Genomic DNA, 18796 nt, shown 5'->3' with positions numbered 1-18796 from the left:
TTACAACTGAACCACCCAGGCACCCCTGTACTTATTTTTTAAGGTTCTCTCAACATCTACTCAATGTGAACAATCTACACAAATTTTCTCAAAAATATTTAAACTAAAATTGTATTTTTCCAATGACAAGTCAAACTAAGATTCTGCCTGCCAAGCTTGAGATGACGTTGAGAAGCTATCTTGATTACAAAATGCCAAGGCATTTAATGTAATAGTGATCATTTTTACAAAGTACGTGGCATCTCTTATAACAATGATTTATCAAGCATCCTACTAAAGTTGTTTTTTAAGGAGCTGGAATGAATATGAGCAATCCAGTTATCGTCACTGATTGACCTTGTAAACACTAGACACAGACCTATATGCAGGAGGACTCTGGCTAAACACAACCCAGAAGAGATAACTGGACATAAAGAGACATATCTTGGTATTATTACTCTGCTGTTTAAGTCAGTGTCCTCCAAGTCTTTTTTTTTAACCTTTTTCAAATGTACAGGAAGTTGCAAAAATAGTAGAGTCTCATGTACCCTTCACCCAGCTTCTCCCAATGGTGGTATCTTATATAGTAGCTATCGCACAATATCAAGACCAGGAAACTGCCATTAGCATATTACTATTTACCAGACTACAGATACCTTTATCCTTTTTGTAGGTAAGTTATTCAATAATGAACTTTCTCAGAAACTCTCCCTGCATTTGGACATTCTACTACCAGTCAAATGACCCATCCAGACTTCTAATTCAATAGCAAATTACCTGTATATAAACAATCCTCATACATGCAATCATATACATACCCTGTATTTACATATCTCATGCACACAAACACAAAAGTTTGCATGCACACATACACAAACTTCTGTGGAAACAACAGCAATCCATCCTTCTCATCAAAGTATTGGTTTTCTACCAATTTCTACTTTCCCTTGCTATTACTACATGAAGACTATGTGTTAAGTGACACTGAGGGCTAAAAGAAATCTTTAGAAGTTAATGTAAAAATCCATCCGGTGCTTGAATTCCTTCTACAACATCCCCACCATGACCCTTGAGCCTTGAACATCTCTAATGACAAAAAACAAGTATAATGGAATCCAGTCTGCCTTTGGCCAATCTTAATTCTCAAAAGGTATCTTTACTCATTACCTAAAATTTGAAAACTTGTACTCATTTACTTCTGGTTGTATCTTATAGGGATATTAAAAAGCAAACTTTATCCTTCACTATCTCTTTTCCAGAAAAGCCATACAACCTGGTTTGCCTAAGGTGATCATAGTTTGCACCACTTGATCTGGTCATAATATCCCCTTTAATCCTCATGATTTGAACAAAACATTATTTAATCACGTTATCCTGGGTAGCCCTCAAAAATAGGAAGTACACACATGTTTTTATCAGGTAAACCATACCTCATTTTTCAGCTATTTTTTGTATATGATTTTGAAGGTCCCTGCACTAGCTATGTCATTCTTGCTTCTAAATGTACATCCACTTATTTATATTCCAAGAACCCTAATGCTTAAATTCCTTATTGAATATATATGTTAATGGAGGACCAGTTGAAGAAAAAGTCATTTATTTCTCTTTAAATACTAGACCAGGATACAGCTGTGGAATGAGTATCTCTTTGGGTGCAGATACCGGAGTGTCTTGAACAATGGTTAATAGAGAGCAGTTATACCAGCATTATACCAGCAGGTGTCACTCTACATATGATATATTTAAAATTATTTATGTTTCAATTTATTCCTTCAACAAATACTTATTAAGGACCCATTATGTGTCAAGTATGATTCTAGGCATTGAGAATACAGAGAACAAGAAAGACAAGATCTTGTTCTCATAGAGCTTACAGTCTAGATACTGATGAGAAGATCTGATTTACTTTCTATTTAAAAGTCTAAAATCCCATTCCTAGGGACGTTTTATTTTCCTAAGTTTATAGACAATAACATTCAAAATAACTCATGAAGAACAAATACTGTAATGAAACAGAAGCAGAGAAACTGTGGTCTGTATAGGCTTAGATTAATATATCCTGTGTATCCGCTAGCCATTTCAATGTATTCATCACTGTTCTTCCAAACTTCTATTTTCTAAAACCCAAACTGAAAAGAATTTATCTTAAAATAATTCAAATTTTTTTAAAAATCTAATAATGTTTTTACAAAGAGTGACTCTGTTGCAAATTTTTAAAGATTTTTTGCAAAGCTTATTAATTCCCAAATACGTATTTCCTTATCTCTACTTAGAAAGTTAAATGTCACCTTCTCAACACCAAACACACTTCCCAGGTTAACAGAATAAAGACAGCGGCAAGTTGTGCCTCAGCACAAAATTTAAGAATTCCTCCACTGCTGAAAGTGCTTGTTTGGATAATCATGTGAGACTCATAGATATTACCAGGTATTACCAGGACTTCAAGGTGACTTACTCATGATTAGAGCACAGCAACGAAAGGTCATACTTTATCAAAATAAATACATCAAAGAGAGGGAACAGACACTGTACATCAAAAAAGTGTATTTGCTTGCACAGAAATCCAAGAAACTAGGAACTATTCAGTTCCTACTTGGCTTCTTCTCTGCACTCTCAAATAGAATGTTCTCCAAACTGAAAAAGCTAGGAAAAACATGGTTAAATAAATATTTCAGGTTGAAAAGTACTACTGCTTAGCATTCTTTAAGTCAAAATTCAGTTATATGAATTATTTGAGAACAATTATGCTTATAAGATTTAATAAGACGCTGAGAGCTTCATGTAATATCCAACCTGACACTCCCTTCAGAATTCCGCAAACCATTAGTTCCTAACTTACCTGAGATATACTGCTTACTGTTCAGTTTTAGCAACAAATCACACGCATACTTTAGAACATAAGAACTGCTCAATGAACAGTAATTTACAAATGAACACTAAGGTGCTTCATAAAAGGTGGTTAATATTTTTTAAAAGGGCTAAATTTATACTTTAATAACAAATAAAGCATTTTCTTTTATTCCAAAAGGTGAGGTGGTGGTTGATAAATACATTTAAAACATGATTTACTGTGTACAGTTTTTTAAATTACACTTGTAAGCTCTCAGCCAGCACTGTGAATTTTTGATGTATCTTGAGATGTCACCAAATTTGGGGAAACTCAATAGCAAATATCTGTTATCTCTTTATTTTTTTAATTTTTATAAAAGATTTTATTTATTTATTTGACAGACAGAGATCACAAATAGGCAGAGGGGAAGGGGTGAAACAGGCTCCCTGCTGAGCAGAGAGCCCGATGCAGGGCTCCATCCCAAGACCCCGGGATCATGACCTGAGCAGAAGGCAGAGGCTTTAATCCACTGAGCCACCCAGGCACCCCTGTTACCTCTTTATTTTTATTCCAGATACAAAAGTATGTGTGTATAAAGAGAGGGTTTTGTGTGCTGGGGGAAAAAAAATGCTTTTCGGAGTCACAAAGATCTAGCTTTGAATTCCAGTACTACCTTAAACTAGTTATGTGACTTCTGGGCAAGTTACTTATTACCCTGTTCTATCTATCACTTTCCTACCATGATGGAAAAAGCAGGGCTGTCGGAAGGACTAAGTAAGTTGTTTTACATGAAATGCCTAATAGACAGTCTGCCATACAGTAGGTATTCAGTAAATGGTAGTTCTTAGGAGCGTGCCAATTTTCTTTTTGATCATTAGATTGACTACTCCAGTTAATATTGGAAATTACTGACTAACAAGTCTTTGTAACTAACAAAAGTGTATCCTTACCCTGCTCTAACAAGTTTATAAAACCAAACCCTTACTCAACTTGAATGCCAACAAATATGCACCTTCTTCTTTAGCTCAAATATATTTTGCATGACCTTACATGAATTGCTTAGATAAAAGCTTTTTCTCTTCAGCTTTTGTTATTTTAAAGTGCAGATGCATTTGAGTCATTTTCTCCTTTTGTTTCATATCCTTAAGATCCAAAGCTTCAAAGACATAATGTCAGCATGCAGTCGATTTATGACGGAACTCTTGAAGAGACAGTGAAGAATTACCTTGTCAATCACCCCAAGGACTCTGAAGGCCTTCAGCTCCTCGGCAGGGCTCCTTAGGTTCCAAGGGGGCCTTGAACTTAGTGATCCTGGAGGCTAATGGAAGATATCAAAGATTATACATCAATCAGGGAGGTACTTGAAGGAAGACTGCCTGCTGAAGCAAATGCCAGGCCAAAGGAAACTAAATTTATCATAAATCAGAGAATGGAAAGATGAAAGGAGGAAGTTTCTGTTTGTCTGTAATGTAAAATAAAAAAAATAATAAAATCAAAAAGAAAGAAAATCAAAAAGAAAAAGCAAGAAAAAAGTTGCAAGTAAATAAATCATGATAACATTGAAAACAAAATTTTAAAAAGAAAAAATAATGAGCTGGCATAGTTTCTAGAACAATAATTCAATTCAAAACTGTACAGCTATAATGAAACATTGTAACAAATGGGAAACTGAGGCAACCATCAATCACAGCCTTGTATTTACCCCAGATGGCTCATGAGTAATTTGGAAGAGGAATACTAAAAAACAATGTAATAATCGATAAACCTGGGGAGAGAGGCAACAAAAGTCATTCTCTCCCATCATGAAACTATAGTCCTTTAATGTTACTTTATAAACATATACTATGTATTTTAAGAGAACTGGCAGATTCAAGTTTAACCAGAATTGTCAATTAACTGTGAGAAATGCAGAAACTCGGGACGTCTGGGTGGCTTGGTTGGTTGAGCGGCTGCCTTCGGCTCCGGTCATGATCCCAGCATCCTGGGATAGAGTCCCACTTCTGGGATAGAGTCCCACATCGGGCTCCCTGCACAGCGGGAAGCCTGCTTCTTCCTCTGCTTCTGCTTGCCACTCTGTCTGCCTGTGCTCACTCTCTCTGACAAATAAATAAATAAAATCTTTAAAAAAAAGAAAAAAAAAAAGAGGGGCGCCTGGGTGGCTCAGTGGGTTAAGCCGCTGCCTTCGGCTCAGGTCATGATCCCAGGTCCTGGGTTCGAGCCCCACATCGGGCTTTCTGCTCAGCAGGGAGCCTGCTTCCTCCTCTCTCTCGGCCTGCCTCTCTGCTTACTTGTGATTTCTCTCTGTCAAATAAATAAATAAAATCTTTAAAAAATAAAAAATAAAAAAAAATAAAAAATAAAAAATAAAAAGAAATGCAGAAACTCCATCATAGAACCAGTAATTGTTACATCAAGGTTGTTTAAGACTAGAGATGATTTACAGGAGAAGACGACTTTTTTTTTTTAAATATATGAACATGTGTATTGTAGAAAACTTGGTCTGCTAACTACGATAAATTATGATCAGTGAAAACAGGAAAGGATATTTCAGAGTAAGGCACAATAAAAGAATAATCTGAACTTCCAGCCATTGGTCTTAGTGTTTCCCTGTCAGTGAAGTACGACTTTAGTCTAAATAAACTCCAAAGACCCCTCCATTTCGCATTTACAAAGGGAAGGCAATGTCATACTAATCTGTATAGTAAAATGGTAATGTTGCAGAGGACGACAGGAGACACAAAGCCTTTAATGTATCCTCAAAGCACACTTGTTTGTTGTCAGAAATCTATCAAAATATACAGGAAACACTGTTTTCCCCGTGGAAAATATGGAAGATAAATATCCTGGTTAATGAAGTGTCGTGATTAACAGTTACTGAGATACCACTTCTGATACTTCCAGTCCTTGTGCAGACCAGTATCACTAGACACGAGGCTCCCTGAGAACACGAAATACACCTCATTCATCTTCATACAGCGCCTAGGCGCATCGGTTGGAAAGAGAGAGGAAAAGAGAGGAAGGAGGAAGAGAGGAGGAAAATGAGAAGATAACACAGATAAATAAGGTGTCATTTACAACTTGGAAAACTATCATTTGTGAAATTTTCTAATAGCAGCAACTCTAATTGCTTTTAGATTTTTGTTTGTTTTTAGGTTTAGCAAACAAGGACTAACTTCAGTGTGCTCCAACTTATTACTATATTGCTTGCAGTCATTCTACTCCACAACACATTCTGATCATTAAAAATTCATCTCCCCCTACTCTATTATCAAGGAAGAGTAAGAGTTGCTTGTAATTTTTGGTAAGGGGAATGTCAAGGAAAAGTTATAGAAGACAAGAGTAATTAATTTATCCATTACATTTATCTTTAAAAATATGGCCAAATGAGTCTAACATCCCTATCTTCTATTTATTTTTTTATTTTTATTTATTTTTTATTTTTTTAAGTAGGCTCCATGCCCAGCATGGAGCCCAATGCAGGGCTTGAACTCATGACCCTGAGATCATCACCTGAGCTGAGATCAAGAGTCGGACACTTAACTGACTGAGCCACCCAGCATGGAGCCCAATGTAGGGCTTGATCTCACGACCCCAAGATCAAGAGCTGAGCTGAGATCAGAAAGTCGGATGTTTAACTGACTGAGCAACCCAGCATAGGGCCCAAAGCAGGGCTTGACTCACGACCCTGAGATCAAGACCAGAGCTGGGATCAAGAGTCAGACACTTAACTGACTGAGCCACCCAGGTGCCCCCTATCTTCTATTTCTACCTTATACCTTCTTACTCACTGATGTCATTGGATCTTTCAGTTTCCAAAGAAAGGTTTTGGTTCACTAGGAATCTCAACAACAAAGATAGCAAACTATAAAATCTCACTGTACCTTTCAGTGAATGATGACTCTGTGCCCACTATATATGCATTATAACTGAAAAGAACAGAAACCATCAAAAGTCATGATCCCCTAGCTTCAAGGGGTTTATAATTTATTTGAGGGGATAAGCCAAATACATGAAAAATTAAGTAACAACAAAAGTTTTTAAAAATAAAAAACAATAGATTAAGGTAAGTCACTAGTTTGTATATGAGAAACTGTAGACTCAGAAAGAAGTCGAACTAAAGATGATTTTAAATGCTATGCTGGAATTAGGATAAGGAAAAGGATATAGGATTGGAAGGGAACTGGCCTGGTGGGGAAAAAATTGTTCACACTGTAGAACAAAGGAAAATAAAATTATGCATTTAGGGTCGGTCAGTTTTCACAGGCCTTGAGTGCCAGGTCTGGACCATATTCTCCACAGTCTAGAAAACAAGTTTTTGTATGAGAAACAACCCAATGAAAACAGTGATTTAGTAAGGTTACTTCTGCAAAGATGGGAATGGTGAAATTGTAATGGGGAAAGACCAAAGGCAAAGTGACCATTAAAGTTCTCTTTCCACTTTCACCGTCTATAAAAGTTTAAGATCAGAGAAATGAACAAAGAAAGATCATGAAATAAAATCATCAATAAAAAATCCTGTATTCCTTATATGCAGCGTTTAAATTGGGTAGAATCCCTATAGATCTATTCCTTTTTTCAGATGGCAAAAGGAAACATACATCCACAGAATTTTAAGAACAGAAAGAGACAGAGATCAAGTCCAACATTCTCTCTTTTTTTTTTCAGATGAGAAAACTGAGAAGTGGCAAGGTCAAGCAATCTGTCTAAGATGACAAAACTAGATAATAGATAAGAGGGGATTAAATCTTACTTATGAAATAATATAACAATGTTTGGGGAAACTCCAGCCAATGCTAAGGGAATGGGGGGTGGGGGAATATACTATATTTCTAGGAAACATGGCTGATTTCCTTAATGAAAAACGTGGAATTTCCACTTATATATGTAACTATTGTAACAGAAGATGCCTAGAGAAGCAAGGGACAATTGTATTCATCTCTACCAAAACAGAACACAGGAGGTGGGGGGGAGGGGATACATGATGGGTCTTAAAAGAATGTATGATGATCCAACAATCTTCAAAACCAAAGATGGCAAATACATATCACTCCATGCTGAAGCCCTTGGCGGCCATCTCTGTTAATCTCACACTCTGCCTCGTAATACAGTGTTCTTGGGAGCCATTACCAGAGGATTAGAGTAAACACACCAATAAAATCTGTTTACGATTTCTGCTCTACATTCTCTAAGTGGCTGAGTGATGCTTACCTTTGTTTTTGCTGATTTCTTTAAAGTTGATTTCTTTAAAGTTGCAACTTTTCTTCTCCTGAAAACAGGAGAAAACACTGTTCTCACTGAGATCTACCTCCATTCTTACCAATCTGTGAGTGCGGTACCTGTCAAACTTTAATGTGCTGGCAGATCACCAGAGGGCCTTGTTAAAATGGAGATTCTGATTTGATCAGTCAGAGAGAGGCTATGAATCTGCATTTCCAACAAACTAACAGGTAATGCTGATGCTGCTGGTCCACCAACCACATTTAGAATAGGGTTAGCTACCTGTCCTTAAGTAACCTAAGAGTAAGTCACAGTTTGGGGGGGGTTGGGGGGGTAGGCAGATAAGGATAAAAGGAAAGCACTAGAAAAAACATATCAAGAATCCGCACTCTGAAACCTGATGGCTAACTATAAATAGCTTCTGAACTTGGCTTCATCTGTAAATTTTTGGTTTTGTTGAGACTTTCACTTCCAACCTGGTTTCCTAAGCCTTTCTTAGATCACATTTCAAGGATGTCCTACTACTGAGGTGGATTGCCACTGACTACCATCGCTGCTTGGGCCATGTCTCACTAACGGTGACACAATACTCATTTTAAAATATTTCCTAGAGGAAAACTGAGAAATATCAATAAGACCAGTCAACAAATGCACAACAGAAAAATATTTTCAATATTACTCCAATTGTACTCAAAATCTACAAATATTCAGGAAAGGCATGTATTCTACATACTAATTTTCATTCACACCTTGTTCAACTGCATGACAAAAAATGTATTCACACTTTAGAAACTATACAATCTTTTATGTCCTAAATATAGACCATTTATTGTCTTTTCCTAAATTTCAATCATCTTGGTTTAAAATTCCTAGAGCTAAAAAGAGCAGAAAAGCTATTCTAAGTCTTTTCCAGGAAAATACTCTTTTAATATTAATTCTTAAATCCTTTGCAGTCATCTCCAATTAAAAAAAAGAAGAAAAAGAAAAAGAACTCTGTCTCCGTCAGTTAAGTAAGACTTCACCTTTACTTCAAAATTCATTTCCTTTTTTTTCTGAAACCTGCCCCTTAAGTTTTCTTAGAGCCTGTTAATAATGAAGCAATGAAGAAAACAAAGCGTGCTTTTGCTCCTTTCCGTCCTTTTTAAAAAAGGATATTACCATGAAGGACTGAAAAGTTCAGAACTTTTATATTTACCACAAAAGAGTCTCATAAATAAATTCAATAAAGCAAAAGCCTAAATCATCACAGAAAACTCCAGTGGAATGAGTCATGACCTGGAATGCACCAATGGGGAAAAACAACAATCAACATAAAATCTTAAAACCAGAAGGAATTCCTTTATTTTCCTAATCAATAAGGCTAGAAAGAACTATTTGCATATGGATTCTCGAGAGAAATGATATCTGCTTTGCACAGAATGGACCTTAGAAATCATTTATAACGATCCTCTTACTGTGTTGGTTGAAACTGAAGCCCAAAGAGGGTTAAAGAAGGAAACAGTGAATTCACCAAGCTCATCAAGAACGTGGAGAAGACATTTAAGTTAAATAATAGATAAGAAAATAATCAAGCATGCTCCTGACCTAACTAAAAGCCAGCTTCAACAGCATAAAATACAGTGAACAAAAAGCAAATACTAACCATAAAAGAGAAACATCTTGTTCTAGCAAGAAAAACCATCCTCTAGCTTCCTTGCCTAAGAGTTGAAAAAAATCCTAGCACATCAAATCTGATCTACTGGGTAGTTCTTTTTACCCCTTTTGATACAAGTTCCTACTATTCTACATGACTCTTTACCATTCTCTCTTAACTTCTGTTTCCTCAGGGACGTGCATACTTGAGGGCCTCAATTATACTATATAGGGTTTGCAAAAGCAGAGACTGTGTCAATATCTTTTGTATAACTCCAAAGTGTATCAGTTTGATAATGTATAAATAGAGAGTCTTAACAAATGCTTAGTGAATTAATATATAGTCTAATATAACCAGTTCTCCTGTATTAGATCTCCTTAGTTTTATTTTCATTACAAGTTATGCTTGAAGGGAATTTCTGACTGATATATTTCAGGGTTCCTTTCTCCAAGTCAAAAGCTAAACAGCAGGCTTTATACATTTATTTCCTTAATAAATTATTGTTCACAGAAGTGATTATGGAAAACTGTAACAGAGTCTACATATGCAGGGAGTCTGAAGGAGTACGAATAGGTAGAACATTCAAAAGTTAACATTAATGGGAAGAATAAAGTCTAGTAATTTTCTAAAACTGTTAGAACATTTGTATACAAGATGAATTAGTAAAATAAGTAAGTTCATAGAGGCCCATCCTGTTTAATATTTTATAATTGTCCCCCAAAATGGAATTGAATGTACATATCAGGATTGGACATAGGGAGGGCTGTCAACCCCAAAGAAAATAAAACTTGAATTCAAAGTAATCTTTAGATAAACATTCCACTTAAATATTATATTTAATGGAATATTTAGACAAACATGGAATATTCAAATAAATATTCCATTAAATATTATATTTACTCCTAATACTGTTATGCTGAAAAAAATAAAAAATTAAAAACAAAAAAAAAAAAATATATTATATTTACTCCTGCGGCTAATAATACATTATATGTTAATTTTTAAAAAGGTAATAAAACTAAAATAATAATGATAAATATATTTAAATGGATAATCATATTTAAATTTATACTAAATATAAATAGTCCATAAATATTCCATTTAAAAAGGATAAAATAGTAAGGAGTTTAAAAAATAAACTCAATAATACAATTAAAACAACGATAGAATAGGAAAAGATTAGCAAACAGAACACAGAATAATAATCTGAAAATGAAACAGCAGATATCTTATTTAAAATATATTCATAATATAAGAACAAGTAACAAAAGTATATTACTTCCAAATCAGAATTTAATTTTTAATTCTTAAAGTAATGATCAGGTGGCGCCTGGATGGCTCAGTCAACCGTTTAAGTGCCCGACTCTCGATTTCAGTTCAGGTCATGATCTCAGGGTCGTGAATCAAGCCCCACAATGGGCTCTGCACTGGGCATGGAGCCTGCTTAAGATTCTTTCTCTTTCCCTCTGTCTCCCACCCACCTTCCCCACCTCCACCGCCGCCCCGGGGAACATGCATTCTCTCTCTCTCTCTCTCTCAAAAAAAAAAAAAAAAAAAAAAAAGTAATGGTCACTTAACATTGAAAATTCTCACTAATAAGTATTTATTTGATAACTGCATATTTTGAAAAGATCACACACAAAATGAAAAGTACTCAGAAAATCAGCAACAAAAAGTCTAATGGTCCAATGAATCAAGATTAAGTATTGGGCTATTTTTTAAAACTAGAAAATTGAGACATGTTACAATTGTCAAATGGTATATAAGCATAAAAAAATGGGAAAAATTATACAAAGCAGTATCTGAAGGGCTAAAGCTTATTAAGCCACTCATAAGCTTAGATTATAGGCTAGTCTTTTTATGAGGTAGGCACTTGATTTGCATATATATGTATATTTGCGTATGTATATATGAGTTATTTTTTTTTAACTCACTTAGTCCTTACAATAACCCAGAAAGGAATTACTATTACCATTATTCAGATACAGAAACTGAAGTCAAGATTGTCCAGTCTTCCATGGCTTCAAATGACACAGGTGGGATATGAAAAAGCCCACCTGCAACTTAGATTAATTAAGAAAATAAGCATTTTCTCCCATCTCTAGAAGATATAATTCTTCAACTGTATCAGAAAAAAAAATTAGTTCATATAAATAAGAAAAATAGAAAAGTTAATTCTTGATATGTACCAAATCCAGATAGATATGACATAAAAACAATAATAAATCACAATGTTTCCAATGTTTTAAGCTGATTCACCTGCTTTCTAGACCAGATAAAAACCTAAAAACCTAAAAAACCTAAAAAACCCTGTCAGAATTATGCCTTTATAACTCTTGGTGATCTATAGCAGCCACATGTAGGACTTATGCTTAAATAATTAGTTTCATCATGAACCAATAAAACTGTAGAGGAATTGTACAAAAATCATTAGTTAACCTTAAAAAGTTTTCAAATAAAATTCAGTACAAATTACCATCATTTTACACAGGAAGTTTTAAAGGTAGAGTAAGGGACAAAGGGCTGAGAAAGAGGAGAAAGCAAGTCCAGTTTCATACCACATTTGGTGGTTCACTTCAGTGCTTTTTTTTCCCACCAATACCTTGTTAGAAAATTACTGATAAAATTCCAAAGACCAAAATTCTCATTCTAATTATAAATAAAGCCAAGAGACAAAAATGGCTAAAAAAAAATACAAAATGAAACATAAGACATACCTGATATACATCATCAAGTTGAGGTTTTCCGTAAAGGCTGGAGAGACTCTCTGCTCGCATGAGATACTCCGCTGTTCTTCTCTTCACAGCTTCTCGACGGGTAGGGCTTGACTCTCCTAAAAGGAGAAAACAAAGCCAGGACATGTGAAAAATAAGGGAATTCCTTTTATCCAAACTATAGATTAACTTCTTTTTACCCAGTTCACTACTTGTTCACATTTCTAACTAAAAAGAAGAGATACTCAAAATGGAACAGACATCAAAGTTTTTAGTATTAGCAAGGTCTAAATATTACCACCATAAATTTGATTTATCCAAATTTGGAAATTTTCCAATTTAAGTATAGAAAGAGAACCCGATACCTTTTATTGGAGGTATCGATATACAAGAAATATAGTACAAAAAGGCTCTGGAGACAGAAGACTAGCCTTGTCCAGGCAGTATGCAAATGTCCAATTCAACAAATTGGGACTAAATGCAGTAGATGTGTAGTAAGAGCCACGACATGGATTTGATATGTTCTAAAAGTACCAACAAACTGGAGAATAAAATTATTTAAGGTAACTCTGAATTCACTCTGATTTCTGTAAGCTTCATGGTTTTTTCATTAACAACAAATTGTCACCCACCTTATAACTGAAAATAAGAATGTAATTAAAATGTATGTTAACCAACTGGAATTAAAATAAAAACTTTCTAAAAAGAGAAAAAAAGAACTACTAATTGAAATCCTTGTAATATACAATTATATGAAAATGAACAAGTCATTGACCCTGCCTGGCTCTGTTTCTCTAAACAAAGGGTATCCAAAGAACTCAAGACCTTGAAAAAGAGGTGTTCCAGCCCATGAAGGAAGTACTGGGCTCTCTCCTCTCTAGAGTGGAATGATCCTAAGTTTTTACCCATTTTATATACCTCAGTGTGATACAACATTTCATTTGAAGAAAGGATTCCATGACTGAAAGTTAAAAAGTCTGAAAACCACTGTACTATATAATCTCTAAGGCTCCTTTCACAAATAATATTCTATACATTCATGACTCATTTTTATCAAAGCACTTCATACACAGTATTTTTTTAAATAATTCACCCTATGTATTTTCTGAATGAAGTTAACCAAAAACTATCATACAGTGGAAATTGCCCTCGACTACATTCTGGAAACCATGGTTATCTAAATTCTGGCTCTGCCTCTGCCTCTCACTAGTCATGTGACCTACGATAAATCATCCAATTCTCTGACCCTCCTCCTCATTCTCTAAATATATACTTCAAATGACTGCAGAGATTAAAGGAGATTATACATAAAAGACACCACAATAAAGACAGCTGTATACAGGAAGCACTAAATTGTAAAGGTTTTCAATCTTGGCTTCTCTCTAAACCAAATCCTACAAAATAACGTTCCCGTGTTGCTGAAGTGAACTGAACTGAATTAGAGTAAAGCAGGAATTTTTCTTCCAAAGACTACTAGTAGAAAAACTTTATTTCTGCCTAGAATAGCATCTTCTATTTCTTCTGGGGAAGGACCCTTTCTTCTCACCTTCATAGCCTTCCACCTCTCCCCTACCACTACCAGCCGTTAACAAGGTGGTGTGAAAGAAAACAGCATTCGTGTTTCAGATCTCTGTCCCTCTACCCCTTACTCCTAAGTCAAGGGTGAGTCCTCTGTCACAAGCTGGGCCAATGACAGAACCCCACCCTCTTGGCCACAGTTGGAGAAGGGAGGAATTGGCCCAACACAAACTGGGCCAATCAGTCCCTCTCCACTACTGACGCTGGAAATAAGAGGACTGAGAACTGCCAGCAGCCTTAGTTTCTGCCAATGCGCAAAGAACCAATCAGAGAAGCAAGCACTTACAAGAGAGACAAAAAACAACAACAACAACAACAACAACAAAAAGGAATCCTGGTGTGACTGGGGTCCCAGATTCAGCCGGAAGCTACATTCCTGCCATCCTTTGCCTACTATAGCTCAAATGTAGATTTTCTCACATGTGCTGAAGAATCCAGACTGAACAGAGAGCCCTCAAAGAAAAAACAGCAACCAAATTGGGATTGCAATTTTGCTTTAAAAAAACAAAAAACAAAAACCAAAAACTTCCTTTCACAGCTTTTACATTACTATTCCATCTCTTTTCCCCTTTATGAGGAATTCAAAAATATAATAGCCTTGGGGACGAGCAGACTCTATCACTTCTTAACCATGGAACAGTCTACATTTATTAACTCTCCAACTACTCAAACTTCAATTAAAATTAAAATATCAATATGATTCCTGCCTCTGTCCTTAAAATTCACTGAATTTCTAAACCCAAGTTTTTATTTTTAAACAATGTATCTGTGAAAGTTACCTAAGTAATGAAAGTATGTTGTGAAGGTAAAATGTGCCACACATAAATAAGAAACATTCATCATTTCTACACATTACTCATCCTTTAGTTTTGAGTTTACTGTTCATGGACTCTTCTACTTCCATTATCATGAGTGGCTTCTCATCGCACATTCTACCTTTCATGCCCTAATTTAAATCCCCACTTAAAAAAATTTTTTTAAGATTTTTATTTATTTGACAGACAGAGATCACAAGTATGCAGAGAGGCAGGCAGGGGACGGGGGGGGGGGGGGGGGGGGGGGAAGCAGGCTCCCCACCAAGCAAAGAGCCCGGTGCCCTATGTGGGGCTCGATTCCAGGACCCTGGGATCATGACCTGAGCAGAAGGCAGAGGCTTTAACCCACTGAGCCACCCAGGTGCCACCCCCCCGCCACTAAAATTTCTGATTCAGCGTAGGCTAACCTGTAACAGAAACTACGGCAATTTAGTTTTTTTTGGCAATTTAGTTTTTTAACTTCAGTGTGATTATAAGCTTTAACACAACTTCAAAATTTGCTTTATTCAAAAAAATTAATTTGTCTCCCAAAATAATTTGAAATTCAAAACTGCCAAGACTATGGAGCACCTAATTCAAGCTAGAGTTAAAACCACAGTTTGTAATCAAATCATTGTTTTTTAAACTTTTGGTATCTCTGCTGCTTTCTAGGCAGTCTCCATAGTAACAGAGAAACAAGAACCGGAAGCCAGCAGTTGAAATGGACTCCTGCTGCTGACAGTGGTTCTGCTTCCATGGAAACAACAATGAAGTGATGGAATACTGGGAGGCTTTTTAAACAGAACCTTAAATATACATACATGATGCCTTCCCTACCAGCCCCTTAAAAGTAGGTCACAACCACTGCTGATCAATTTTAGGGGCCAAGGATGAAAATCACCTCTTGGAGATTTCTACTGTTGGACACTTACTGAGGTTTGTGAGGTAGTAGGAAGAAAAGATTAATCTATGGGTTTCCAGTTTAATATTAACTGATCAAATTATTGAAAAATATTACTTTAAACAGATATTAACTGATTAAAAATTTTCCATTGGCTCTTAACCTTAATTTCTCAATATTCACATTAAGACACACACACTCAACCGATAATGATTATTTTTCAAGGAAAACTAGGTTTTCTGGAATTCCACTTTTATCCCATATTGGGTGATGTAGCCCAATTATATCAGTATTATATCCAGGGAGACACTTAATAAATGCTTTTAAAAATGGATACATATTTTACATTCCATCTAAAGATAAACCAGTACCTTCTTTAAGTTTCTCTACCTGTCTGTTCATAACTTGGATACAGTAAGAATTTCCACTGGGCTCTGGCATTCAGAAGAAAAATGCTACTCCCATTATTTACTAACCTTTAGGTCAAAAAATTCCACTGTACCAGAAAAAAAGTGTCTTACATATATTGTGTCAACCTTATCAATGTCTGATCAGGAGAGAGGATGGATATAGGTGATAACAGAGTATGGTGTGTGAAAGAATAAGGTGAAACTGAATAGATATGAGGATAAAGTCCAAAGTTGCCCCTGAAATTTTTAGAAACACTGCACTGCCTATCCTGCATGTCTCAGAGCAACAACTCCAACTTAAGTTACTAAGTTTCATAGAAGGCACAGTCTATAGATAATAGAATCATGAAATTCTAATTTATTCAAAAAGCCATCACCACTCGGCCTCCTTCATTATATTAAGTCCTGTTTATACGAGTTATTACCTTCCTTATTCAACAAAGGAACTTAAGGCTCAGGGATATGGAATGTCTTTCTCAGCTGAAAAGTTAATATAAGAAACTAAACTGAAACCAGGTCTTATGATACCACTCTTCCAATGACTGAATTTGAAGTGGATTACACTACTGTTACTAAGTAGAACAAGAAAAATGCAGAGCACGGGACAAATACGAGTGTGGAAACAAAGATGAAGAGAAAATAAGCATAAGAGTTGAGACGGGAGTCTATCAGACAAAATACCAGAGTACAATTGGACAGAAAGAGACTGAAGATGACAGACAAGGACACAGGAAAATTAGAGTTACAAAGAGGTATAAATTTCACACCATGTGAAAGAGAACAGGCCTTTCTGAGAAAAGTGGTCTCTCAAAACATCCTTGTTACCCAAGGATTTCTTTGGAAAACATGGGCCTTTTATCATTTACCCGTTAAAAAACCAAAAAGGCATTTTTATTCACAGAACTAGTGAAAATCAGTTTCACAAACTGTAATAAAAAGTAGTCCTTCCAATTCTGTTATTCTACCCTTAGCCACCAAAAAGAATATAGCTAATGCCACATCCTTGGTTCAACAAAAGAAAAGCAATGCCGAAGGAAAAACCAATAATGTTAGACTACTTAAAAGACAGTATGTTTACATCTATATTTTATGGAAAATTTTAAGGGATTTTTTTTTAAAGATTTTATTTATTTATTTGACAGAGATCACAAGTAGGCAGAGAGAGAGGCAGAGAGGAAGGGAAGCAGGCTCCCTGCTGAGCAGAGAGCCGGATGCGGGGCTCGATCCCAGGACTCCGGGACCACGACCTGAGCAGAAGGCAGAGGCCTCAACCCACTAAGCCACCCCGGCGCCCCAATTTTAAGGGATTTTTAAGAGTATTTTGACTATACCTGATTTTTGCTACACGCACAGAATTTAATCCCCACATAACACTCCACTTAGGCACATTTTATATTCTTACCTCTGCCTCTCGACTCCCAACTCTCCAATAGCCCCTCTGCCACTGTATTCTTGGTCAAACATGCCAGGTTTTTAACTCAGATTTATCACATTAGAAAGAACATTCAAGTCAATGAGGGTTTGAAGGAATGAGTTTTTGTGTATTGGTGGTGCTTTTTTTTTTTTTTTAAACAACTTTAGTAACAAAAAAATATGCCTGTTTGAGATGGCCTTGGTGGTTACAGTTGTTTTTTCTCAGTGCTGATTTATTATAGTTAATGGGGTTTTTGTTCTTTTCAGGTATAGCCTACCATTTCTGACTTACGCTAAGTGTTCTGACAACAAAAGGCAACCTTGAGAAAAACAGTAATTCATGGTTCTACAGGTCTACCACAACTGGGGCCATCAGCATCTCCACAGAGAACAAAACTCAGTCAAGGAATCTGCTTCCCATTTTTCTTTAACCAAATCCATATTAATGTCTTTTCAAAACCCAAGTGTTATATGACCCCCTAGAAGTTCAAAAAGTCACCAAAGAATAGTAAAAGCAAAAATCATAATAATATTCATGCCCAGGCATTGCCTCAATTATGACTGCCTTCAATGCTGTTTAGCAGTTTTCCTATCAGTTAATACTGAATGAAAACTAACATATCATTAAATCAGAGTGTTAAATGCCTACAGAGACAGTCTTCTCTTAGACTTAGCTTTTTTCCTGCTCCCTAACCCATTTTTTGTTTTGCAATTTTAAAGGGGAGTATCCAAAACATTAATTATTCAATCCTTTCATTAGAACATTGCCTGGCCAGTCTCTTTGTGACACTAAACTCTTGTCCAGATAGATAGATACATGTACAGATAAATAATCAATCCCCTACATGTTCCTTATACTGTAATCAATGGCTTCTAAAAGATAAAAAGTTTAAAAAAAACTAGAGTATATCAAAGGAAAAAGGAATGCAGAATTAAAACCTAAGAGCTAAAATTTTGCCTTCTGAGATGGAATAAAGATAAGGGGAAATATGGAAAAGAAACTCCACATAAACTAAGAATTTTTTTATCTGCTATACTAGTAAGTATGAAGAGTTCCCCAAGCCCCACAAAGGCTTTTGCTCATTTCTTTTACTGGCTATAAGAGACATCTTAGAAGTAACACATCCGTGGAAGCCTCTGAAGTCCAACAACTGCTTTCTTGATGTCATGATACTGGATCACGTATTTTCCTTTGAGATGATATAAAGTGATCAACAGAATTACTGATTATAAGCAGTTAATTCTTCTGAATCCTAAAGGTTTCACAGACTCCTTTAGTGCATGCCCAACCTAAAAAATTAAACTGACTTAGTGTATACCAGAACTA

General features: G+C 35.7%; 1 protein-coding gene across 1 annotated transcript in view; it reads right to left on the bottom strand.

Annotated features, from left to right (window-relative positions):
- Nucleotides 1–18796, bottom strand: part of RPS6KC1 (ribosomal protein S6 kinase C1) — a 181254-nt gene that overhangs the window by 75215 nt on the left and 87243 nt on the right. The window contains 2 exon segments of the mRNA XM_047704503.1: nucleotides 4035–4127; nucleotides 12377–12492. Of these exon segments, the coding sequence (XP_047560459.1) occupies nucleotides 4035–4127; nucleotides 12377–12492 (209 nt within the window).

This window comes from Lutra lutra, chromosome 15, assembly GCF_902655055.1.
Source record: "Lutra lutra chromosome 15, mLutLut1.2, whole genome shotgun sequence".
Lineage (NCBI taxonomy): Eukaryota > Metazoa > Chordata > Mammalia > Carnivora > Mustelidae > Lutra > Lutra lutra.
The sequence above is the reverse complement of the archived record's forward strand: the minus strand, read 5'-3'. Positions and strand labels throughout refer to the sequence as shown.